Source organism: Ostrinia nubilalis, chromosome Z, assembly GCF_963855985.1.
Source record: "Ostrinia nubilalis chromosome Z, ilOstNubi1.1, whole genome shotgun sequence".
NCBI lineage: Eukaryota > Metazoa > Arthropoda > Insecta > Lepidoptera > Crambidae > Ostrinia > Ostrinia nubilalis.
Genome location: NC_087119.1, coordinates 5,960,116 through 5,987,682, shown reverse-complemented (window position 1 = coordinate 5,987,682; position 27,567 = coordinate 5,960,116). Strand labels below are relative to the sequence as shown.

Below are 27,567 nucleotides of genomic sequence, written 5' to 3'. Positions count from 1 at the left end.
ACAAGTACATATACAAAGTAAATATTCCAAGAAACAACACAACCATATCTCAACATTATGGAGTCCAAGACCGTACAAAACGTAGAGAAAGCTAGCAAAACTCTACGTGTAACAATGGCAGTGTTCGTCTGAACTGGCGTGTTCTACAGCGGTTTATTTTTAGTAATTTTAAACATTTTTATTTTTTATAAAAAAAAATCTACATTAATCGTTGCTTAAAATCTACTCTCAATAGTATAAAAAAATTTTGGAATGTTCATTTTGGTGTTAATCTTCGTTTTACGAGATATGTCATTGTCGACGTCAGCAGTAGGATTCACGGGTATTTATTGTAAATCCTTCGAAAATATCAATACAAAAATCTTCCTACCCAAACTATTTTTTAGAAAGTAAACAATTGATGTATACTGGATAGTTTTCAGATTTCAATACTGTTGCGAAGAAATTGAATCTTCAAATAAAAATTTAGTTGACACCATCTTTCAATTGACATAATTTATTGACATCTGTCCAACCGCGATTTTTTATGGCAAAAGGGAGCTATGACGTCATCAGTTAATGAACTCAATTAACAAACATTGATTTCAAAGAAACAATAATTCCAAGTAGAACACTTGGAATTATTGTTTGACTATCCAATTTACATCAGATATTATAATTATTTACTCTTGCGCAAAATTAGTTTGAATAAGTTTTCGACTGACGCGATCACGTCATATTGTGGTGACAAACAAACTAACTTAGGCCTTGAACCCCTCTACTTATACACGTAATTCCAAGTATAATCATAATACAATAATAAATTCACATGGAATACAAATATATGATTAATAATTATAAACCACTAATAATAATATAATATGAGTGGATTTCTTATAATACTGGATACATAGAATGAAAATTTATTTTGCTCACCCTTATAAATCATTTCATAGCTGTCGCACCACCGAGGGCACTCCGTCTGAAAATTAAAATGATAAATATAAATACCTTCGGTTATTTAACGTCTTTAATCGTTAAGTAACGAATGCAGCGACGGATACGGGACTGATATTCATTTATGTTTTTTATCAGGAACATTTACCACAAAATAATAAATAATAATAATAATTATATTTTTTTTTATAATGTATTTATATTTTTTTTTTGATAATTTACATTGTAAAAAAATATTTAAAATTAAGAACCAAAGTTAATAAAGAGAATAATAATAATAATAAAATGTTTATTGCCAATAAATCTTAATACAAAATATTCTTATAACTAGCGGCTTCTGCACTAAGCATAGCTTGTATCGCAGTAGCCTTTTTAAGTTTTTACATACGTATTATCTTTACTTTGAGGTCTGGGAACACAAATTCAGGCAATTTATTACTGTAGTTAAATTAAGGTATAAAAATATAAAACGTGGTATCAAAAAAAATAGTTACAAGGCTTAAAATGAGGTCAATGTTTAAAAAACTTACTCTATTAGAGACTGACAGTTAAAATTATAATTGCAATTAAAATTACAATTAAAAATTACGTCTTATGTAATATGTATAATATTATTTAATATAATATGTAGTTATATTATAATTAAAATAATTAACAAGAAATTAGAAATAGTCACTGCAAACAAATACAACCCAAATAATAGCAGTTTCATAAGTAAGCCATGTTCAGATTGCCACTGGCGACATCTGGGAAAAGCATTGCGTTTATAGAAACCCATTTTATTTTTAAATGCTTAACACATTACTAGATGGCGCTGTGCTCTATTAAATCGCGGTTTCCTGTGAATTTTTCGGTGTGCGTCAGAACCGCGGGTGGGGTATCATGAAATCGAATGAAACATATTCTGGTATTTAGTAGTGTTTTACTATTATTTGATAGCGAAGATAAAAATTTTAGTACTTATCTATAAACAAAATTAAACGAAAAACAAAGTTCCACCGCCAACCTGACGTCAGGATGGCGGGTGGGTAGTTGAACGGTGTACAATACTTAGAAACTGTAAATGCCAATTTTTAGTATCTCTTTATTAAATAAATAAAATAATGTTAATTCTTATCTACCCCTTTTTATTTACTTGTGAAATATATTTTTTTCAATGTCGGAAGCCATACAAATTTTTTTTTGTTTAGATTCAAAAGTTCTCTGATTAAAACAGCATTAAACGATAAATGAGGTGCACTGATATTTAATACATATCTACAAGTATTGCATAGTAGAGTAAAAAGATTTAGTAGTTCTACTAAATACAAGATGAAACGATTAACAAAGTCCGCCGCCGTCCATTCTGACATCAAGTTGGCGGGTGGAAATAAAACGGTGTAAAATGCATAAAGACTATAGATGTTAACTTATTATAATAGTCCTTTGGTAACTACTTACATTTATTTTAAAATTATAACTTTTAACATCTTTAAATATTATTTATTTCATTATTTTTAATAACCATTCTGTGCGCCCACATGTTAAGAGTCGCGGCTTAGATTAAATTATGGATTGTAATTTGTACTTAAATATGACTAACTTGTTTTGTGAGCCTTAAATAAATAAATAATAAACCCTTGTTCCACATACTTTATGGAATGAGATCTAGTTGACTGGAGGTATGATCGGGATCACATTCTTTATTAGCCATGGAACATTTCTCTCGACAGAGTAAGAGCAATGAGAATGAGAAAATGATTAAAATTACTGCGTTTCATCTTTTTAAGCTATTATTTAGGTACTTACCTACTTACTAGTAAACATTTACATGGAAGTTCCTCAGAGCAAGGGGCGTAGTGTGAGTTTATGACAAACGCATTCGATGTCGACTGCAAAAGTAACAATAAACGTATGACAGCGAACCTAGCGGAAACTTTCAAGAACTAAAATCTTCTTTGATGTTAACTCACACTAAGTCCTCAGATGAGAATTCCTATCAAGACTGTAAATTATAGTTAGGAATATTGGCGGATATAATAATATTATAGTTAATTTAGAGATGATTATGAATAAATTATGTAAACAGCAGTTGTTTTATTTAAATATTTATAAACTGAGGAACTTCTATGTAAATGTTTACTAGTAAGTAGGTAAGTACCTAAATAATAGATTAAAAAGATGAAACGCAGTAATTTAAAACATTTTCTCATTCTCATTGCTCTTACTCTGTCGAGAGAAATGTTCCATGGCTAATAAAGAATGTGATCCCGATCATCCCTCCCGTCAACTAGATCTCATTCCATAAAGTATGTGGAACAAGGGTTTATTATTTATTTATTTAAGACTCACAAAACAAGTTAGTGATATTTAAGTACAAATTACAATCCATAATTTAATCTAAGCCGCGACTCTTAACATGTGGGCGCACAGAATGGTTATTAAAAATAATGAAATAAATAATATTTAAAGATGTTAAAAGTTATAATTTTAAAATAAATGTAAGTAGTTACCAAAGGACTTTTATAATAAGTTAACATCTATAGTCTTTATGCATTTTACAGTTTTATTTCCACCCGCCAACTTGATGTCAGAATGGACGGCGGCGGACTTTGTTAATCGTTTCATCTTGTATTTAGTAGAACTACTAAATCTTTTTACTCTACTATGCAATACTTGTAGATATGTATTAAATATCAGTGCACCTCATTTATCGTTTAATGCTGTTTTAATCAGAGAACTTTTGAAAATAAACAAAAAAAAATTTTGTATGGCTTCCGACATTGAAAAAAATATATTTCACAAGTAAATAAAAAGGGGTAGATAAGAATTAACATTATTTTATTTATTTAATGAAGAGATACTAAAAATTGGCATTTACAGTTTCTAAGTATTGTACACCGTTCAACTACCCACCCGCCATCCTGACGTCAGGTTGGCGGTGGAACTTTGTTTTTCGTTTAATTTTGTTTATAGATAAGTACTAAAATTTTTATCTTCGCTATCAAATAATAGTAAAACACTACTAAATACCAGAATATGTTTCATTCGATTTCATTATACCCCACCCGCGGTTCTGACGCACACAATTTTTCGGTTTCTATAAGACAGGGTCTATAGGATGGGTACAATAAAAACTTGGTGATTCGCCTTTTGAAATTTTTGAAGCGTAAATTGTAGCTCATGCTACAATACGCAATAAAATTCACTGTAATCGTCATCGTTCTCTTATCTAGGTTCGATTTTTCAATCGTCAGATAACTTTTAACTGAAGAATAAACTTGTCATTTTGACATATTTCTCATACTGAACTGTCAATGTGCCACTTATTCTTCAGTTAAAAGCTATCAGCGCTCTTAGGCCCGATTCGACCAAACTTTTACCCGAGAATAAATCCACATAACTGGCACATTGTCAGTTTCAGTATGGGAAATATGTCAAAATGACAAGTTTATTCTGTGGGTCTAGACAAAGTGCAAATTATGATCGCAAACCAGTCGAAAAGTGGTCGAAAAGCCCCTTTTTTGTATGGAGTTTTGACAGATTCGATTTTCGATTCGATCAAAAAGTGCGTTTTGTCTAGGGGGGCTGAGATTGTTATTTACTCTTGTTTGGTCGAATCCACCCATAATCGTCTAAAAAAATGACATACGTCATGACAACACTATGAATGGAATGATTTCCTGAATAGCCAGGATCTATAGTTTGGCCGCGAATGAAATATAAACCAGTGAAAGTTACAAGCGTCTTGTTTAAACTATAGGGCAGTTCAAACAAGAGTGCGTGTCACGTTGTGCGTGTGTTAAAGCACTGTGTTGGAAGTTCCCTGTGGTCACGTGATGAGTGTGTTACTGTACAATACCATGTTGGAACCTGTGATCACATTTTGCATGTTCTACGGCATTAGGTTGGAACCAGACTATAATCACGTGGTATGTATGTGTTACAGTATTGTGTGCGAACTTTGGAAGTGCCCTGTGATCACATTATACATGTGTTACAGTACCGTGTTAGATTGGAAGTTCTTTTTGATCACACGCACCGTGTGTGTTACAGCATCATATTAGAAATGTGCCCTGTGATCACGTTGCGCGTGTGTTACATACAGTACAGTGTTGGAAGCGCCCTGTGATCACGAGTGTGTTACAGCAGCACCAGTTGCCGCCTGGGCCTAGTGTGTGTCTAGTTTTCTCTCGGTGTTTGTTGGCAGTATGGCCACAGAATATTAATAAGTACTAAAATAACTTCGCGAAGGTATTTAAAAAAATGTATGCTCAATGTCATTAACAATATGGTGTAATTTAGCTTGTCTCAAGAGTCAAGCAACATTTTGCTGACAAACGTAAGTGATGGGTACTGCGCTGAAGCTATAGGGCTGACTTGGGTAAAATGATGTGACGTGAGGTGCCAAACTGCAGAAAATGGCGGAGGAAATACATGATTTAGCATGAATTATCATGAATAATATTAACTACATATTTACCTCTCAGTGTCTTCAGGCAACTTAAAAAAGTACATTCTGTTTTTATTATTATTTAGGCAGTTAAATACTGCACAGTATTTAGTACACCATTTTCTTTATTTTTTTCCATCATACACAAGAATACGCGTGCGTGAGTCAATGTTCGCTCGTATGTGAGGCCTTGTCGAATAGTACTCCTGTAGGGGGCCATCGTGCGTGTTTTGTTTTCGATGTAAACTCGCGGAGATGAACAGGCCTGGTCTGGCCAAGTACCTAGTCTGGTCATAAGTTCTGTCACATGATCATAACTTTTGAATTTTGAATGAAGGTCTCAAAAATATTTATTGAATTAGAATTTAGAATATTTAACAAAATTAAAAATGTGCATTGTTTTGAATTTTATTTGTTTTTAAATATGTAGTGGACGCACAAAGAAGACCGAACAGTAGTTGTCACGCAGCATTGGTGCGGTTACGCGCGAAAGCAAATTTTCGATGTGCTGAAAAAATTGAATTAAATACCTATTAATTTTACGTTTATCGTTTCATCAAACGATATAATGAAGATTTAAGTGTAGAAGACACAAAACAAAAGTAATTGTTCTTGCACGGTTAGGACTCCAGCAGCGTTAAAAGCTGCGAAGGCGCGAACTCAAAAAAATCCCATGCGTTAGCAGACTTTGCCTGCCCTGGAGGTAGGCTTAAGCAGAACCAGGGTGAAATTGGTATTGATGAAGACTAAAGGCTTCAAACTATTTGAATAAAAATCAAAAATTACTTGGATGCGCGTTTAAAAGACTTGAGATTGAAGAAATCCCACGTTTTGCTTAAGCGGTACGCGGGAAAAAAGTACCTTGAATAAAAATTTTCAAATGTTGTTATTTACCATGGAGGAGAGTTACAAAAAAACAAAATGGTAAGTTGGATGCGTACATCAATGAAGAAGCACCGGCTTAATTTAGGCTGTCCAGCTAGGCCAGCTTTTATCGTCACTCAAGGTTTGGTAACATGTCTCAAATTTGGGCTTTTTTGAGGTATTTTTTGCATGAAAGGCATAAAAACGAATGCCATTCTGTATCAAAATTCAGTTCTCACAAAGCTTATAGAACCTTTTTCACATATCATGCCCAATAACAGACACTGGGAGTTCCAGCAGGATTCTGAGCCAGCTCATAGAGCGAAAAGCGCGCTAAACCCGCTCGTAGGGCGTAAAATTGACCTCAGCCGGCACGAAGTCTGGCCATCATCCAGTCCAGACTCTAATACGTTGGATTACAAAATATGGCAACATTTGGAGAGGAAGGCCTGCTCTATGTCTCATACTGATTTGGAGTCCCTCAAGGCATCCTGTATTAAACCAGCCGCCGATATTGATACGAAACTCGCTCGTGTTTCTAGAGACCACTGACCGCGCAGTTTGAACCCTTGTATTCATAATTGCGAGAAAAATTTGAAATAATTTTTATAAGCATAAAATCTTTGTTTGAATACCTTTCTATTGGTATGATTACCGTAAAAACAGTATCAATTATTTCACTATAAACATGTGACAGAACTTATGACCCGACTAAGTATATTTTGGGAAAACAATTTTCACTGTAAACAAGTTTCTCTCAAATATGTAATAATAAAATAAAATATTGACGAGTGTGTAAAAATTACTAATCGTCTTTGCGTCGAGTATAGTCATCACCATCATCATTTCAGCCACAGGACGTCCACTGCTGAACATAGGCCTCCCCCAATGACTTCCACATCGCACGGTTGGTAGCGGCCTGCATCCAGCGCCTTCCTGCTACCTTTATCAGGTCGTCGGTCCACCTTGTGGGTGGACGTCCCACGCTGCGTTTTCCGGTACGCGGCCTCCATTCCAGAACCTTGCTGCCCCATCGGCCGCCAGTTCTGCGTACTATGTGCCCTGCCCACTCCCACTTCAGCATGCTAACCCGTCGGGCTATGTCAGCGACTTTAGTTCGTTTACGGATCTCCTCATTTCTGATTCGATCTCATAAAAAAACACCGAGCATAGCCCTCACCATAGCATGCTGTGCAACTTTGAGCTTCTGTATAAGGCCTATAGTGAGAGGCCACGTTTCCGAGCCATAACTCATCACAGGTAACACACATTATTTGTAGACTTTCGTCTTCAGGCACTGTCGGCCGATTGGTGTAGTGGTTCAAAACGGACTACTATGCTGAGAAGGTCCCGGGTTCGATTCCCGGCTGGGCAGAAATTGAAATGTTGAATTTTAATTTCTGTGACGGGTCTGGGTGTTTTCTATGTATAATATGTATGTATTTACAAAAAAAAAAAGTATTTAACTATGTTTATATCCGTTGTCTAGTACCCATAGCACAAGCTTTGCTTAGTTTGGGGCTAGCGGCGCAGTGTAAGGATATTTATTATTATTATTTATTTATTATTTACTGAGGTATTTCGGACGAAAAGAGTCGGAGATATCGAAGATGTCGAGTATAGTGCGAGCGCGTTACCTGGGCCACACTAGCGCGCCGCGCGGATCTGGTTGAGCTCGTCGTCGGAGTCGGTGGGCGGCGCGAGCACGGTCAGGTGCGTGCTGCACTCGCCGCCGCCGCTGCCGGACCAGTTGCCGCCTGGGCCTAGTGTGCTAGTGTGCGGTACCAGGCCTGTTCATCTCCGCGAGTTTACATCGAAAACAAAACACGCACGATGGCCCACCTACAGGATACTATTCGACAAGGCCTCACATACGAGCGAACATTGACTCACGCACGCGTATTCTTGTGTATGATGGAAGAAAGTAAAGAAAATGGTGTACTAAATACTGTGCAGTATTTAACTGCCTAAATAATAATAAAAACACAGAATGTACTTTTTTAAGTTGCCTCAAGACACTGAGAAGTAAATAAGTAGTTAATATTATTCATGATAATTCATGCTAAATCATGCCTATTTCCTCCGCCATTTTCCGCAGTTTGGCACCTCACGTCACATCATTTTACCGAAGTCAGCCCTATAGCTTCGGCGCGGTGCCGATCACTGACGTTTGTCAACAAAATGGTGCTTGACTCTTGAGACAGGCTAAATTACACCATATTGTTAATGAGATTGAGCATACATTTTTTTAAATACCTTCGCGAAGTAAAACTTCTGTACGTAGTACTTATTATTATTCTGTGGCGGTACCTGGGCCCACTAGCGCGCCGCGCGGATCTGGTTGAGCTCGTCGTCGGAGTCGGTGGGCGGCGCGAGCACGGTCAGGTGCGTGGAGTCTGACTGCAGCGTGCTGCACTCGCCGCCGCCGCTGCCGGACCAGTTGCCGCATTGGGCCTTCTTCTGTAGAGCTTGCACGTACGACTGCGGTGAATAAAATAATAACGTAAAAGCGCGATAGCGACGACCGAATGTTCTTATTTTATTTTTCATTTTCTTGGTTAATCTGGTGTACATAGGGTTGCCAGGTCCAAGACCACAAAAGCCGGACTCTGTGCTTCATTTGGCCGGACATTTAAGCCGGACATGTGACGGGGGGGGGGGGGGGGGCTGCAATTAGTGTCATAGCTCATCATCATCGGTTGCCCAACATCATGATGCGTGCGCTTCATATTATTCTGTGGCTCGACTTTCGCCTGGCACGGTAGCCAAATAAAAAAGCCTAACAAAAGCCGGACAAGCCAATATTTGGCCGGACAAGACCGTAAAAACCCAAACATGTCCGGTTAAAGCCGGACACCTGGCAACCCTAGGTGTACAACAGAGTGTTATCTATCTATCTAAAGTCCGGTCGCCGAGCAGATAGAATTTTAGCGCTCGTATAGTCACTGCGGCCGCCCGTTGCAGAGCGCAACAGCAATATAATTACGCGCTAGCGATAAAGATGGGTAGCTTGGGGTCATTTTACGAGAGTAGGAGAGGAGGGGAGAGGAGAAAATAGTAGAAGAGGAGCATAGGAGAGGAGAATAGGAGAGGAGAGTAGGAGAGGAGAGCAGAAGAGGAGAGGAGAGCAGAAGTGGAGAGGAGTAGGAGAGGAGAAGAGTAGAGGAGAGTAAGAGAGGAGAGTATAAGAGGAGAGGAGATCAGAAGTGGAGAGAAGTGTAGGAGAGGAGAGGAGTAGGAGAGGAGAGTAGAAGATGAGAGGAGAGTAGAAGATGAGAGGAGAGTAGGAGGAGAGGAGTAGGAGAGGAGAAGAGTAGAGAGGAGAGTAGAAGAGGAGAGGAGAGTAGAGTAAGAGAGGCGTGTAGAGTAGGAGTGCAGAGGAGAGGAGAGTAGGAGTGTAGAGGAGAGTAGGAGTGTAGAGGAGAGTAGGAGTGTAGAGGAGAGTAGGAGAGGAGAGTAAAAGTGAAGAGTAGGAGAGAAGGCACTCTGACAAGAGTGCCCGACTAAGAAGAAGACGTATAATGCCAACGCACCTGCGATATCACGTCCCCGTGCGCCGTGCGCACCTGGTACAAGTACCGATACTTGCGCTGCTTCATCTCGGCGCGCTGCTCGCGCGTGACCGGCCGCGACTGCTGCGCCTTCAGCCGCCGCTTCTGGGCGCTTATACCTGGAAACATTCAATGCTTATTCAATACTAAACCAAAACATTCAAATTTAAATTCAAATTCAAAAATTTATTTTTATTTGCACAATTTTGGGTAAACATAATGGTCGTCATTGCGATCCTGTGGCCTTATTCACATAACAAAACTTCAACGACATGCAAGCGATTTGATGCTGGAATCACTTTTCGTATTGCCCTGTAAATCGCCCGATTTTGTTTCGATTTCGTTTTTATGCGTATTCAATCGTGCCTCCGCGGTATTCACCTATTACCTATTTTGAAATTTGGTTTTGAATCGGATGACAGTAAACCTGTGCTGGGCTCATGATAGTTTACCCGTCACTCTGCTCGCCCTAGATACCTGTGCTGGGCTCATGACAGTTTACCCGTCACTCTGCTCGCCCTAGATGCCTGTGCTGGGCTCATGACAGTTTACCCGTCACTCTGCTCGCCCTAGATACCTGTGCTGGGCTCATGATAGTTTACACGTCACTCTGCTCGCCCTAGATACCTGTGCTGGGCTCATGACAGTTTACACGTCACTCTGCTCGCCCTAGATGCCTGTGCTGGGCTCATGACAGTTTACACGTCACTCTGCTCGCCCTAGATGCCTGTGCTGGGCTCATGACAGTTTACACGTCACTCTGCTCGCCCTAGATGCCTGTGCTGGGCTCATGACAGTTTACACGTCACTCTGCTCGCCCTAGATACCTGTGCTGGGCTCATAATAGTTTACACGTCACTCTGCTCGCCCTAGATACCTGTGCTGGGCTCATAATAGTTTACACGTCACTCTGCTCGCCCTAGATGCCTGTGCTGGGCTCATGACAGTTTACACGTCACTCTGCTCGCCCTAGATACCTGTGCTGGGCTCATAATAGTTTACACGTCACTCTGCTCGCCCTAGATACCTGTGCTGGGCTCATGACAGTTTACACGTCACTCTGCTCGCCCTAGATGCCTGTGCTGGGCTCATGACAGTTTACACGTCACTCTGCTCGCCCTAGATACCTGTGCTGGGCTCATGACAGTTCACACGTCCCTCTGCTCGCCCTAGATGCCTGTGCTGGGCTCATGACAGTTTACACGTCACTCTGCTCGCCCTAGATACCTGTGCTGGGCTCATAATAGTTTACACGTCACTCTGCTCGCCCTAGATACCTGTGCTGGGCTCATGACAGTTTACACGTCACTCTGCTCGCCCTAGATGCCTGTGCTGGGCTCATGACAGTTTACACGTCACTCTGCTCGCCCTAGATACCTGTGCTGGGCTCATGACAGTTCACACGTCCCTCTGCTCGCCCTAGATACCTGTGCTGGGCTCATGATAGCTTACCCGTCACTTTGCTCACACTAGATTCCTGTGCTGCGCTCATGATAGTTTACACGTCACTCTGCTCGCCCTAGATACCTGTGCTGGGCTCATGACAGTTTACACGTCACTCTGCTCGCCCTAGATACCTGTGCTGGGCTCATGACAGTTTACACGTCACTCTGCTTGCCCTAGATACCTGTGCTGGGCTCATGACAGTTTACGCGTCACTTTGTTGGCGCTAGATACCTGTGCTGGGCTCATGACAGTTTACCCGTCACTCTGCTCGCCCTAGATACCTGTGCTGGGCTCATGACAGTTTACACGTCACTCTGCTCGCCCTAGATACCTGTGCTGGGCTCATGACAGTTCACACGTCCCTCTGCTCGCCCTAGATACCTGTGCTGGGCTCATGACAGTTTACACGTCACTCTGCTTGCCCTAGATACCTGTGCTGGGCTCATGACAGTTTACGCGTCACTTTGTTGGCGCTAGATACCTGTGCTGGGCTCATGACAGTTTACCCGTCACTCTGCTCGCCCTAGATACCTGTGCTGGGCTCATGACAGTTTACCCGTCACTCTGCTCGCCCTAGATACCTGTGCTGGGCTCATGACAGTTTACACGTCACTCTGCTCGCCCTAGATACCTGTGCTGGGCTCATGACAGTTTACACGTCACTCTGCTCGCCCTAGATACCTGTGCTGGGCTCATGACAGTTTACACGTCACTCTGCTCGCCCTAGATACCTGTGCTGGGCTCATGATAGTTTACACGTCACTCTGCTCGCCCTAGATGCCTGTGCTGGGCTCATGACAGTTTACACGTCACTCTGCTCGCCCTAGATACCTGTGCTGGGCTCATGACAGTTTACACGTCACTCTGCTCGCCCTAGATGCCTGTGCTGGGCTCATGACAGTTTACACGTCACTCTGCTCGCCCTAGATGCCTGTGCTGGGCTCATGACAGTTTACACGTCACTCTGCTCGCCCTAGATACCTGTGCTGGGCTCATAATAGTTTACACGTCACTCTGCTCGCCCTAGATACCTGTGCTGGGCTCATAATAGTTTACACGTCACTCTGCTCGCCCTAGATACCTGTGCTGGGCTCATAATAGTTTACACGTCACTCTGCTCGCCCTAGATACCTGTGCTGGGCTCATGACAGTTTACACGTCACTCTGCTCGCCCTAGATGCCTGTGCTGGGCTCATGACAGTTTACACGTCACTCTGCTCGCCCTAGATACCTGTGCTGGGCTCATGACAGTTCACACGTCCCTCTGCTCGCCCTAGATGCCTGTGCTGGGCTCATGACAGTTTACACGTCACTCTGCTCGCCCTAGATACCTGTGCTGGGCTCATAATAGTTTACACGTCACTCTGCTCGCCCTAGATACCTGTGCTGGGCTCATGACAGTTTACACGTCACTCTGCTCGCCCTAGATGCCTGTGCTGGGCTCATGACAGTTTACACGTCACTCTGCTCGCCCTAGATACCTGTGCTGGGCTCATGACAGTTCACACGTCCCTCTGCTCGCCCTAGATACCTGTGCTGGGCTCATGATAGCTTACCCGTCACTTTGCTCACACTAGATTCCTGTGCTGCGCTCATGATAGTTTACACGTCACTCTGCTCGCCCTAGATACCTGTGCTGGGCTCATGACAGTTTACACGTCACTCTGCTCGCCCTAGATACCTGTGCTGGGCTCATGACAGTTTACACGTCACTCTGCTTGCCCTAGATACCTGTGCTGGGCTCATGACAGTTTACGCGTCACTTTGTTGGCGCTAGATACCTGTGCTGGGCTCATGACAGTTTACCCGTCACTCTGCTCGCCCTAGATACCTGTGCTGGGCTCATGACAGTTTACACGTCACTCTGCTCGCCCTAGATACCTGTGCTGGGCTCATGACAGTTCACACGTCCCTCTGCTCGCCCTAGATACCTGTGCTGGGCTCATGACAGTTTACACGTCACTCTGCTTGCCCTAGATACCTGTGCTGGGCTCATGACAGTTTACGCGTCACTTTGTTGGCGCTAGATACCTGTGCTGGGCTCATGACAGTTTACCCGTCACTCTGCTCGCCCTAGATACCTGTGCTGGGCTCATGACAGTTTACCCGTCACTCTGCTCGCCCTAGATACCTGTGCTGGGCTCATGACAGTTTACACGTCACTCTGCTCGCCCTAGATGCCTGTGCTGGGCTCATGACAGTTTACACGTCACTCTGCTCGCCCTAGATACCTGTGCTGGGCTCATGACAGTTTACACGTCACTCTGCTCGCCCTAGATGCCTGTGCTGGGCTCATGACAGTTTACACGTCACTCTGCTCGCCCTAGATACCTGTGCTGGGCTCATAATAGTTTACACGTCACTCTGCTCGCCCTAGATACCTGTGCTGGGCTCATGACAGTTTACACGTCACTCTGCTCGCCCTAGATGCCTGTGCTGGGCTCATGACAGTTTACACGTCACTCTGCTCGCCCTAGATACCTGTGCTGGGCTCATGACAGTTCACACGTCCCTCTGCTCGCCCTAGATGCCTGTGCTGGGCTCATGACAGTTTACACGTCACTCTGCTCGCCCTAGATACCTGTGCTGGGCTCATAATAGTTTACACGTCACTCTGCTCGCCCTAGATACCTGTGCTGGGCTCATGACAGTTTACACGTCACTCTGCTCGCCCTAGATGCCTGTGCTGGGCTCATGACAGTTTACACGTCACTCTGCTCGCCCTAGATACCTGTGCTGGGCTCATGACAGTTCACACGTCCCTCTGCTCGCCCTAGATACCTGTGCTGGGCTCATGATAGTTTACACGTCACTCTGCTCGCCCTAGATACCTGTGCTGGGCTCATGACAGTTTACCCGTCACTCTGCTCGCCCTAGATACCTGTGCTGTTCTCATGACAGTTTACACGTCACTCTGCTCGCCCTAGATGCCTGTGCTGGGCTCATGACAGTTTACACGTCACTCTGCTCGCCCTAGATACCTGTGCTGGGCTCATGACAGTTTACACGTCACTCTGCTCGCCCTAGATGCCTGTGCTGGGCTCATGACAGTTTACACGTCACTCTGCTCGCCCTAGATACCTGTGCTGGGCTCATGACAGTTCACACGTCCCTCTGCTCGCCCTAGATGCCTGTGCTGGGCTCATGACAGTTTACACGTCACTCTGCTCGCCCTAGATACCTGTGCTGGGCTCATAATAGTTTACACGTCACTCTGCTCGCCCTAGATACCTGTGCTGGGCTCATGACAGTTTACCCGTCACTCTGCTCGCCCTAGATACCTGTGCTGTTCTCATGACAGTTTACACGTCACTCTGCTCGCCCTAGATGCCTGTGCTGGGCTCATGACAGTTTACACGTCACTCTGCTCGCCCTAGATACCTGTGCTGGGCTCATGACAGTTTACACGTCACTCTGCTCGCCCTAGATGCCTGTGCTGGGCTCATGACAGTTTACACGTCACTCTGCTCGCCCTAGATGCCTGTGCTGGGCTCATGACAGTTTACACGTCACTCTGCTCGCCCTAGATACCTGTGCTGGGCTCATGACAGTTTACACGTCACTCTGCTCGCCCTAGATGCCTGTGCTGGGCTCATGACAGTTTACACGTCACTCTGCTCGCCCTAGATGCCTGTGCTGGGCTCATGACAGTTTACACGTCACTCTGCTCGCCCTAGATGCCTGTGCTGGGCTCATGACAGTTTACACGTCACTCTGCTCGCCCTAGATGCCTGTGCTGGGCTCATGACAGTTTACACGTCACTCTGCTCGCCCTAGATACCTGTGCTGGGCTCATGACAGTTTACACGTCACTCTGCTCGCCCTAGATGCCTGTGCTGGGCTCATGACAGTTTACACGTCACTCTGCTCGCCCTAGATGCCTGTGCTGGGCTCATGACAGTTTACACGTCACTCTGCTCGCCCTAGATACCTGTGCTGGGCTCATGACAGTTTACACGTCACTCTGCTCGCCCTAGATACCTGTGCTGGGCTCATGAGTTTACACGTCACTCTGCTCGTTCTAGATGCATGTGCTAAGCACTAAGCTAACTTGCTTGCTCTTTTGCAGGTTTTTTGTCACGGTATGTATTATAGTGTAGAGATACAGTCGTAGTCTGTTTTATTGTATTAATAGGCAACTCACTAAACATCCGCAAGGTCCTATGTGTTATAACGGGACATTTTATGTTAAACAAGCACCTACACAACATAGGTATTACAGATAGCCCACTGTGCAGAGGATGCATGGAGGAGGCAGAAGAAAAACCGCAGAAGCGTAGCAAAACAGCTGGCACAAATTCTCCAATCACCAGCGTCGCTGCAGGAGGCCTGTAGCGGCCTAGATAGGCTACTAGCTTTCTGGGGGGATCTGTAGCCTCATTCACGTAACAAAACTTCAACGACAACAAATCGCTAAATGCGATCCTATTGAGTAATCGTTCTATCGAAATGACCCTTATGAATAAGGATTTAGAACTATTTTTTTATGTGATAGGAGGCAAACGATTTTCAATGGGACGACGTAACTAAAAGTCAATAACAACAAATCGCTGAGTTGCGTTCCTATCGAGTAATCGTTCTATAAAAATTACCCTCGTGAATACGGATTTAAAACTGTTTTTCAATAGGACGACGTCTGAACGTCAGCGAGATCTTGACTGTCAAAATACGTGAATTAGGCCACTGGGATGGTTGGAGTAGGAAGATAAACCACAAATCGCGCGGTATTCGATTGCCCTGCTAAACTAACTAGGCCACTCACTCTGCTCGTGGTAGATGCCGGTGGCGGTGAGCGCGCACTGCGCCGTGAGCCCCACGATGGCGGCCGCGGGCCAAGCCGCCAGCGTCAGCCACGACAGCCGGCACGGCGGCGCCACGGCTGGCTCAAGCTTCGCGCGCTCCCATAACTGGAAGAAACAACAGACATGTTGACACCACCAATCAATTGACGTACTTTTTAAAACTGTCAAAACGAAACTCTCCCATAGATTCTGTATGGCACTACAAGCAAGTGACGTCACTATATTGTCAATTCAATTAAACTACTTTTTCCAATTACAATGCGACCAAAAATCGTAATTTACAGGCAATTTAAAATTATTAAAGTTTTTAAGAACAGAATGAAGTGTCTTTTTAGAAAACTTGTGATTTTGAATTAGGGGAATGGTGTCAAATTGTCTATTCATTGTTACTTTTACCACATAATAATAATAAGTACTACGTACAGAAGGTTTTCTTCGCGAAGGTATTTAAAAAAAAATTATGCTCAATGCCGTCAACAATAAGGTGTAATTTAGCTTGTCTCAAGCGTCGAGCACCGTTTCGTTGACACACGTCAGTGATCGGTACTGAGCCGATGCCATAAGGCTGACTGCGGTAAAATAATGTGTGACGTGAATTACAAAACTGTGGAAAATGTCGGAGGGAATACACGATTCATGTCAGGAATTTTGGCGTACTAGCAACGGTGTCAGTATCGGACTACCGATTAGATGGTCGATGCTTCGAAATAATGACTTCATTAGAATGGAATGTCCCTGAGTTATCACAATTTCAAAATCATATATTTAGACTTTTCAAAACACTATCCAAGCACTGCCTAAATATGATATCACGTTTAAGTAAGCATCGCGTTTTTATCAAAATTATTTGTAAGCATATTCTGCAACTGGGCTGCGTGATTTATTGTATTCATTCGACTTCTCCACGCACCATAGAAGGGTCATAAAACAAATTAAACTTATCAAAGTAAAAGTTTACACATTGTCCGTTTTTATCTGAATTTTATTGTAGGTATCAATATCATTAAATGTTTTTTTTACAATCCTAAGGCCCGTCATTATCTCTGTATGTAAACAAACCATAAGTAAACATAAACATGAGTATTATTAAGATGAATTAACACTCCTCTCAATAACACAGAAACCCATAAAAACTTCTGAATCAACTTCAACAACAGTAAAACTTAGTAAGTACTTCAATAATGAACTTTTACAAATACAAAGGATTAACCCAAAGTTTTCGAAGCCATAAAGTTATTGTTTTAAAGTCTTAAGACTTAAGTTTGTGTTTTTAAAAGAATAAAGGTTAAACATAAGAGTTATAAAGGTTACTCCAATGTCGGATGGTGCTGTTATTTCATTATTGCGCTGCAGTTACTGGGGTGCTATAAATTACTCGTTGACAGCTGCATGGTACATGATATAATGGATGTAGTAACAGCATGATTGTCCCACTTGTTCTATTAAGGCGAGAAGCAGTATTGCAATATTGACGAACTACCACTAGAGGATATTAGCATCAACGTAGTCACATCCAATTTCAGCAATATACGTCGCTTGTGGGGTCTTGATACTTGACATGATGTACTTGTTGATTAGCTATGATATGCAAGATTGGACGCGAATACAAGACGGTACAAAATCTTAGTCGTAAGATTCTTTGAAACTTTTGTTTTGAAAAATCTATTTGGTCAGTTGTTATTATGTTGGTCAGTTGAAAGTAGGTTCAATTCGTTGCTCTATCTGCGCACAGATCTATGAGTTTGCATAACCGGTGACAAAAGGAATCGACAACTTTTCAGATCATGCAAGTCTTGCATTTTTGTGAGATGTTTGAACAATCAGAAAATGACAATGAGAAGACCCTGTAGGCCTAGGATGTACGCCGCGATAAGCGCTTATCACGCCATTTTATCGTTTTTGCCCGTACATTTTGACCTCGATAAGAGAATATCACAGGCTCCAAATGTTTATGCTGTGTCAACCATTTATGTGTGCATCTTTCTGATGAGAAGACTTTTACTTGTATAATAGACTAACAATAAGTAACTTGTTACTCGGCAATATGAAGTTTTTAGAGAGCATAGGAAACTTTTGGTTATTGCATTTGTTTGCTTTTCATTTAATAGTGTAACATACCCATTTAAGCATCATCATTCTTTCGAAGAAGTAGTCCAGAGACGTCGCGATGACTGCACCGCCGTACACGCTCGTGCCGAAAATGGTTAGAACTGAAAACAAATATTTGGATGGTTAAAAAATATAACACAACTAGAAACAAAGCAATTAATGTAATTTAATTCAAGTTAAATTCACAGCTCTTTGAAGAATCGTCAAACGAAAAAAGTTGTTGCCTAAATAAATTATCGTTTTTGTTTATGCTCACAAGGTACAGCGCGTGCATCGTTATCACTGATAAGACCCAGCGGTCCTTTTTATCTTTATTATAGAGTAAGTACACATATAACTTTCTCGAATTTTACTAAAATTTCATCATTATCTCACCTTTCTTCCAGTACAAGTTGATGACAGCAAAGAAGATCCCTGAAGTAAGCAATACCACTACGCATAACCAGTACTGTAACAATAAATATTGTGATGTTAAAAAATATAGTCCAAAAAGACTACGGAGTGAACGATGTTATTACCACCGCGATTAGTTCGAAGAGAAGTTATTGAATTTTCAGTTACGCACCAGTGTGTTTGGTGCCATTTAAGACTTCATAAAATATACTTATTAAGGATATGGAAGCACATAATTTGAGTCGTAACAAACATGGAACAGCCACATACTTGCACATGATGTTTAAGAGATATAAATAGGTTTCGCTCAGCTGCTGGGCACTAGCTAGATTATTTGTTTGCATTTATATTATGTTACAGCTAGTTAACATTTTATTGTCTTAATAAGCCTTCGTGATGAACGCACGCTTAAATTACTGGACAAATATGATAAGTATTTGAGAATACAAATTATTTGTTCCATTTTAATAGCCAGCATTTGATGATGCACATAATTATTATTATGGATAGAGACTATATCGAAATAGTTCTACAATTCCATGTACTCATTCGTTTTTTTTTACTTAATCGTGCATTCTTGTTTGTTTTTCCAGCCATTGCTGCGTGATTATAAGCAATAAACATTCGAAATGTTCAACATGGAGATATGATCTCGAAAATTAGTTCGATAAAAAATAACAATCGATTTAAATACAACGGGCTTTAAAAGAATATAAAGTTGTCTCATTTACATTAATAGTATTCTCAAATAATATACGCAAGCATGTAATTCAAAGCAGTTGAAGATCACAACACAAACATAGCAGCGATATTAAAATTCACAGTTCGCTGGAGCATACAAGCGCGATTCGCGTCGCCACGCCGCAAGCCATGTAGGAAAGAGCCTACTAATTCGTGAATAAATTAACAAATTATAATGTTTACATTCATTTCTGCCTTCTAGCTAATCGGTTCCGATCAACTAATTATAATTATCGTTTAAACAAGTTTAGAAAACATGATTTTGTTTGTCGAGGAGACGCTTGCAAAAACGGAAACATATTTTTTTTCAATCTTCGTAAATTCTTTTAGGAACTGTAACAGACTATTTAGACTAGGCGCAGACCATCGATTTTTAGTTGATCGATAGTTGTGCCCGATTTCAAATTGTATGAAGAATCGGCCAAATCGAATCGGCGTAGTGTGCGCACAGCCATACATGCCCATACTAATCAACTGCCCGAGTAAACTATCGGCCGACGAAAAATCAACGGTGTGCGCCTACTCTTAGTGTAACTTTTAATTACGAGTAACTTTCGTCTGATTAATTAACGTGCGCTTATTTGAAGCACAGATGTTTCTTATCGGACAACTGGATTACTTCAAGGCTTATAAAAATATTTGTTTAATGTTTCTACACCAATAATAATTCCGTAGTGAGAGCTGTTATCACGCATCGCCGCCCCTAAATTTATTCTTTTCCGGGATAAAAAGTTAGTTATGTACTAACTCGGGTAAATTCAATTATGATTGCTCAATTTCAACCTAATCCATCAAATCACTGTTCATTAGTAAAACCATTTACACATCGGAAAATAATATTAGTGTTGGGTTTCAACTAGTTTTATTTTTACTAGGAAGAAATGTGTAATTAACCATTTAATTAGCTCAATTTAAACAAGCGAGCTGCCTGTCCAATGGAGTAAAAAGAAACGTCGAAAGCAATGATATTTAACTGTTTTCACATAATCTTCCATAGCGCAGACAACTATAATACCGTCATGGGTTCTGCACAAATACAATGGACAGGTCACACACTAATCACAGATAATGCCACCTGGCATTAAGTCCGCCACTGTACAATTGTATGTGCAAAAGTGTAAATAAATAAAAAAAAAAAATAAAAAATAATTAAGAAGCTTCTCATAGAAAATAGCTGGTTGATTATGTAATTGTACAGATTGTTTGCCATTTTAGAAACTTTGCTTGAACATCGAAACTTAGTGTATCGAATTTTAGCAAGTACAACCGCTAAGTAGTAATAACATTAGCATAAGGCTGCCAGTAGAGATTTAAATTCGTTGCAGAAATACCATACGCAAATAAAATGAAGCTTGACGCTATTGTTAAAAAAACGTCATTAAATATGAAAATTTACGATTGAGAGTCAGGTCGATAGCCATTGGGGCTCCCTCGACAGCCAAATTTACATACCTACTTCACAACCTCTGACATAATGTCGAATTTTATCCGCGCCTATTCAAAAACCAATAAAACCTACATTCTCAGAATTAACATACTCCTCTCATCATCACCATCGGGTCATTTAGACTCAAGAAGACGACCCTCTAATTCGTCAGAAACAAAAGGATTTGGCTTTCAGATTACAGTCTATAAGTACTCTAATTACTGATTAATTTAGCTACAATTTACGCTACAAAACGCAACTTACTTTCGCTCATGAATGTCAAATGTTTATCGAGCAGTTGCGTCGCACGTCACAACTCACAAACGAATCGTATAAATTCACCGATCGTAAACTTTCACCGATAACGGAGAGCTTTCGCGCTATAAATTAATATCGTTGTAATATTATAGCTATTATAAATAATATTACATAACACTGCGGTTGTGTAAACGAAACCAATTAATCGACTCGGTAATGAGGATCGGTTATAAATGTATTTTATTTTTAGAAATTAGTTTGGTCAATTAAAACCGTGCCAAGTCTATAATCTGAGCAGTATTGATCCACTTTGGCATACTGTGCGAGACCTTGCAAAATACTTGCAATTATATCGAAAACAAGCATCGCACGTGTTATTATGAGTTGTTTAAAGTGGCTACATTAAACAAGCACGTTACGAAATATTATTACAGTTCTTGATTTTTACTGTAACAATAACAACTCGTTTCTTTATATAAAACATTGTTGATCAATTTAGTTTCACAGCCGGTTTTAGTAAACAATTTATAGCAGAGGATGCCAGCGTTTTGAAATAGTTATCCACTTGTGAAAGTCCCATTAAATTCGTTCTAGAGATTAACCAGAACAAACTGCTAGACTTTGGATTCTAGTGATGACAGTGTTTTTCAACCTGTGGTCCTGTGGGTCACGAAAGGTCGTAAAAACTACCTCAGGAAAAAAGCAGTAGTCTTTAAGATAGATTTATCCGAAATCTGCATAAATGTTGTATAGATTGAAATATTCGGTCCCTACAACATCTTTGTGGCCATAAAAATGCATGAAAAAAAAAGCGAACGGGGGTCGGGGGGTCGTAAAATATTATATCACAGGGGGGTCGTGTCATGAAAAAGGTTAAAAACACTCGGTAGAGTGTAATTAATTACAAACAGACAATTTACTTATTGCGAGGCAACTATCTTTTAACTCTCAAGTTGGCTGTCTTCAAGCTCTCTGTTTTTGTCAATAAAACGCTCAATTTAATTCACAAAGATCATTGACCACACATCATCTGTCATAAAACTCGTAGCAGCATCATTCAACGTGTAATTTATCGCAAGTGTCAGTAGTGCGAGCCTGTGATTTGCATGACATTATTTTCAATTGCCCCCAATGTCGAATCATAATGGTTCCGTGTTCAGCGGCGCGTGCGCAGGGAGATCAGCACGCAGGCGCGCATGCGCAGCGTGATCGGTACACTTTGCCGGGAATATTGCGAATGATTGTAAGGCAAATACATTGCATAAGGATAAAAGTCGCTTGTGTAGGTCAGCGCTGAGAAGAAGCGGCCAGAAAACGAAATATTATCTGCCTCTTTTTAAACTGGCCAGTTATGTCATTCAAAACAAAATCTTCTACTTTGTACAAAATCAGTATGGGCACACCTTTCGAAACTATAAAAGATCGAAGAGTATTTTAAGTGTAGGTAGGTATGCGATAAAAACCAACCGTACTATCGGTTTTTGAGATAGCAAAATATTACATGCAGTTTTATTACTTGATTCAGAACGACGCATTTTGATTTCGAAGTCTCAAGAATTTACATAATAAAGTGATGCTCGAATTCTTGCTAATGGCGGAAAACGTCTTTTATGTAGGTGTAGATGTTCGGTATACATCCGCGCAAGGCCGGGGCAGGACGTTAGTCATTCGAATATCATTATTGCCAAATTATGATGATGTTAACTAATTGTTACACACAGTGTTACTTTTAGTTTAAATATGCACAATAAAATACATTGGCGGCTGGCGTCCAGTTAATATTTAATGTGCAGTTGCAACAGTGTTGTTTTAATTGTTGCCAAGCTCTCGATCAAACGATTAAAAATTAATGTATAATCTATATGAAAATCGTATATTCTGCTGACCTGAATAACGGGAATAACTGACAATAGCTGTTACAAGCACGTACGCCATATCCGTTTCACATATTAAGTTATTCATAGAGTCTAACTGCAGTGATAGTCTATCATTCGTAGCATGCAAATGGCTTTCTTTATTATGAAAACAGATATCGAATTTAACAGCTGAATCTATCTATTCTATACTATTATAAAGCTAAAGAGTTTGTCTTTGTTTGTTTGCTTGAACGCGCTCAGGAACTTCTGGTCCGATTTGAAAAAACATTTCAGTATTCGATTTATCGAAGAAGGCTCATCACGCTAAGACAAGTAGGTACTATTCCAAGTGGACGAAGTCACAGGCAGAAACTAGTCTTCGATATAAAATAGCAATACTTATACGTGTGTGCCTGTCCTATGCGCCGCGCCTTGATAAAGCTATCCGGTCATTGAACTAACGAGACATCTATTTTTATTTTTAGTTTTATTCTATACTAATATTCGCAAAGGATCTCTCAATACCTAATACCTGTGAGGAGCAAAAACACGGAATTCGCAGAGCATAGTGTCCACATATTCAAGCGTGCAATTGAGGCCATCATTATGTTGTTAGAGTGCATCGATGCAATACGTACGATACATATCATATACATTCCTATATATACGCGGTACGTATATATGCACTAGATTACTGAAACTATTTGCGTGAGCTGCATGACCACACATTTTATGAAATCATAAAAGAGTAATATCATTTTAAATTAATGATGTTTAATTACTTTTGTTTAAATTAATAGTTCTGGCAGATTTATACTATAACTAAAACATTATTTTACATGACACCTTTATGTACTAAATGTAATTAAAGCATCATCTAAAATTATCTCCAGAATCTAGTTAAAACTCAACTTTAGTTTAGACTTCTTCTTCTTTCTTTTCAGCCAAATGACGTCCACTGCTGGACAAAGGCCTCCCCCAAGGCTTTCCACAATGAACGGTCCTGAGCTGCCCGCATCCAGGCTCTTCCCGCGACTTTTACCAGATCGTCGGTCCACCTAGTAGGAGGCCTGCCCACTCTACGTCTTCCAGCCCGCGGTCGCCACTCGAGAACTTTCCTGCCCCAACGGCCATCGTCTCTACGAGCTATGTGCCCCGCCCACTGCCACTTGATTTTAGCAATTCTGCGAGCTATGTCGGTTACTTTGGTTCTCCTGCGGATCTCCTCATTTCTGATTCGATCACGCAGGGAAACTCCGAGCATAGCCCGCTCCATCGCCCTTTGGGTGACCTTGAGCCTTCTTATGAGGCCCATAGTAAGCGACCACGTCTCAGATCCGTATACCATCACTGGCAACACGCATTGGTCAAATACTTTCGACTTGAGACACTGCGGTATTTCGGACGTGAGTATATGGCGAAGCTTCCCGAACGCTGCCCATCCGAGTTGGATTCGACGATTGACCTCTTTCTCGAAGTTGGACCTACCTAACTGGACTGTTTGTCCCAGGTATACATAGTTGTCAACAACTTCGAGTGTAGAGTCTCCAACCTTCAGAGGAGTGGGTGCAACATGGACATTAGACATGATTTTTGTCTTGTCCATGTTCATTCTGAGGCCCACTTGTTGAGAGGCTCTACTGAGGCCATCGAGCATTGTGCCTAGATCCTCCAAGGTCTCAGCCATGACTACGATATCGTCCGCGAATCGAAGGTGGGTGATGTACTCGCCGTTGATATTTATGCCAAATCCGTTCCAGTCCAGAAGCTTGAAGACATCTTCCAGGGCGGTGGTAAACAGTTTTGGAGATATGACGTCTCCCTGTCTTACCCCTCGCTGCAACTGGATAGGTTTCGAGTCCCGATCCTGGAGGCGGACCGACATTGTGGCGTTTTTGTACAAACCCCTCAACACTTCGATATATCGATAGATATATCGATCGATAGTAGATAGTATCAGTTTAGACTAAAAACTAAAAAATATTTAGTTCCTTCATTAACTTTGCTAACAAATAGTTTTTAAACAATTTACATGGAAAAATCGTAGTGAGAAATGACGTCATAGTTTGCTATTTTCGTTAAATCAATGGTGTTTATTGAGAAAAAGATGCTATCTTTAATTCTATTATGGATTTTAGATTCTTGAAAATACACTTGAGTCATTTTAAACCTCACAAGTGCATCATAGTATGAGTCATTAGTAAAAATCAGTCATTGGTATTAAGTAAATTGTGACGTAAATTACAAAGTTTACAATATTTGATGTAATAAAAAAGTATTATTCGATTAGTATTGCACAACAAGTAGGTAATCACATATTTCTTATTTTATAAAGTACTTACATAATTTAAACAAAACTAGAATTTAAAATGATTATGAACATAGAAAGCACAGATAAGAAAGATTATTTTCCTTTGCAGCATACAATACACAAAACATTATTTTGTTTAAAATCAAAAACAATTTTAAAGCTCTGCTACTTAAGCCTGTTTCAAAATGCGTAAGACCTCGAAATCACATGAGTCATACCAATTCAATTTTAAGGAAAAATGAATATTCATCAGAATACTCACCGTAGTAGGTCTGCTGTCCAGGAAATGATCATAAATGGCCAGCCCAGCTATAGCCAGGAGAAGGCCAGTATGGAAACCAGTCATGAATAGTCCAACATACTGGATCAGCATTGTGATGAGACCAAAAAGCAATCCAGCACAGAGGGCCACACCTGTACAGAAATAATTGAAAATCATCAAAAATTCAAATATCTCAGAAAGTAGGATCTGACGTTCCACCAGTATTATCCAATGCTTACCAACGTTGCCGTAAGGTGGCATCAAGTACTCTTGGAGGCATATTAGGTACACAATAGCTGATCCAAATGTGAAACCAGTGAGAAACATGCTAGCTTTGAAGCATCTGTAACCTGAAACATAAGTCCACATTTACAATATACCCGGGAATAAATTTCATGAATAAAGAAGAACGGTCATCTGTGACCCAGGCCCGACAGAAACGAGACATACCTCAGTTTTTTTGTCATGTCTTAATTAATTAAATTATATATTTTTTATATTCGAAATCTATGTATAACACCAAAATATTACCCTTTGTTTTTGTTTAGGCGTTATACAAAAACTAATACAAAATGCCTATTTATCACCAAAATTGGTAAATGTATGTACCTAAATGTCTATTACAGCTGCTATGGAATGTATCTAGGTGACCTGGAGATACAGCCGGATTATACAGGGTGGAAACGAGAAGTTACAAAATCTAAAAATTCAATGTTACCAGCTTCCATAATCTGTAACCTGTTATTGGTACCATTTGAAAGAGCTCGTGAAGCACTTTCAGAATCAGTAACTAGTTTTTCGATATCTTGTATAGTTTAGAAATAATCGAGTGAGATCACTTATCGTTCCATATGTATAACCACCCTGTATAATCCGGCTGTATCTCCAGGTCACCTAGATACATTCCATAGCAGCTGTAATAGACATTTAGGTACATACATTTACCAATTTTGGTGATAAATAGGCATTTTGTATTAGTTTTTGTGTAACGCCTGAACAAAAACAAAGGGTAATATTTTAGTGTTATACATAGATTTCGAATATAAAAAATATATAATTTAACTAATTAAGACATGACAAAAAAACTGAGGTATGTCTTGTTTCTGTCGGGTCTGGGTTTTTTTTGTATGGGGCGTGACCGTTCTTCTTTACATGACATGATAATTAATTCATTTAAGATATAAAATAAATAATATACTTACCAAATAATGTGTATACGATCCCAAAAGCTATGTACATTGCACAAATAACACTGATGACAGGATCATAATTGTAATCAATTGAAGTGCAAAATGACCCCTCAATGTGAGGGCCGTTGAATTTGATGGTCATGTTGGGAGGAGCGCGCGTCACCTGTGGGACCAGCTGGCCCACTGATGACATGATTTGCAGCCCGTACCAATCTGTAGCTATATGTTACTAGCACTGAAACAAGGACCATATATTGTGTATGGTTTTAAATTCCACTGGGAGTTTGTCACAGAGACAACTTATTTTTTATTAGCAGCAGGCAGGCTTTGTACCCAAGCTAGCTCACTATCTCACTTTGTAAAGGTAGGTATAAAAAAATCAACAAAAAATTATAGAATTACCTACACAATCATGTTTCTCTCTACTAATTTTACTTACGTTTTCACAAAGAAAAACAATAAAGCACGATTAATTCACGATTTTATCACATCACTAAGGATTGCTTAGGCTCTTCACAAGTTGATTGTGACAATTTTTAATAAAAACTTATACAGAGATTCCACCAGAACGACATCGAGCTACGAACTAGTTCTGTGAAGTACAGATACTTTCACCATGCATACGAAAAAATCAGTTCAATAACACTCGGCAAAAACAAACAACCAGTAGACAATATAACATTTTTAAGGACAAAACCTTGCTCGCAATCATATCGAAAAGCTTTAATAAAGAAAACACTCACCATCCTACGCGTCAAACGTTCGATTTCACATTGTTAATTTATTATTATCACAGCAATGACACCTTTATTGTTTATCTACAACTACGAACACACACTGCCTCCACTTATATGGTAGAACAGATATTTCTGAAAATTCATCACAAAGCTCGGAGCTTTACTACTACCTACAAAAGAAAATTTAACAAAGGTTCGGGCAGTTTTCCTGAGTTTTCTCATACATAAATCCAATCATTGAATTTTTAATAGG

At 40.5% G+C, this 27,567-nt stretch overlaps 1 protein-coding gene across 2 annotated transcripts; it reads right to left on the bottom strand.

Moving 5' to 3' along the window:
* Positions 1-190: 190 nt before the first annotated feature.
* Positions 191-27,567, bottom strand: LOC135087173 (transmembrane protein 198). 2 transcript variants are annotated; one of them, XM_063982013.1, is made up of 10 exons: positions 27,321-27,567; positions 26,590-26,812; positions 25,627-25,737; positions 25,388-25,539; positions 18,516-18,588; positions 18,150-18,241; positions 15,992-16,136; positions 9,766-9,902; positions 8,543-8,713; positions 191-961 (listed from the first exon to the last, which is right to left on the bottom strand). In XM_063982013.1, exons 2-9 carry the CDS (start codon positions 26,768-26,770, stop codon positions 8,552-8,554), a joined length of 1,053 nt encoding a protein of 350 aa, XP_063838083.1. In that variant the 5' UTR covers positions 26,771-26,812; positions 27,321-27,567; the 3' UTR covers positions 191-961; positions 8,543-8,551. The 2 variants fall into 2 exon arrangements, with proteins under 2 accessions (XP_063838083.1, XP_063838084.1); XM_063982014.1 differs by lacking the exon at positions 27,321-27,567 and adding an exon at positions 27,017-27,276.

What these genes read in the sequence shown, in the direction of transcription:
- LOC135087173 (XM_063982013.1), bottom strand. Translation starts at nt 26,770, where the DNA reads ATGTCATCAGTGGGCCAGCTGGTCCCACAGGTGACGCGCGCTCCTCCC. An exon ending in GCCACCTTACGGCAACGTTG is followed by an intron (nt 25,540 to 25,626) that starts GTAAGCATTGGA and finishes ATTTCTGTACAG; the next exon opens with GTGTGGCCCTCTGTGCTGGA. An exon ending in ACGGGGACGTGATATCGCAG is followed by an intron (nt 8,714 to 9,765) that starts GTGCGTTGGCAT and finishes TATTCACCGCAG; the next exon opens with TCGTACGTGCAAGCTCTACA.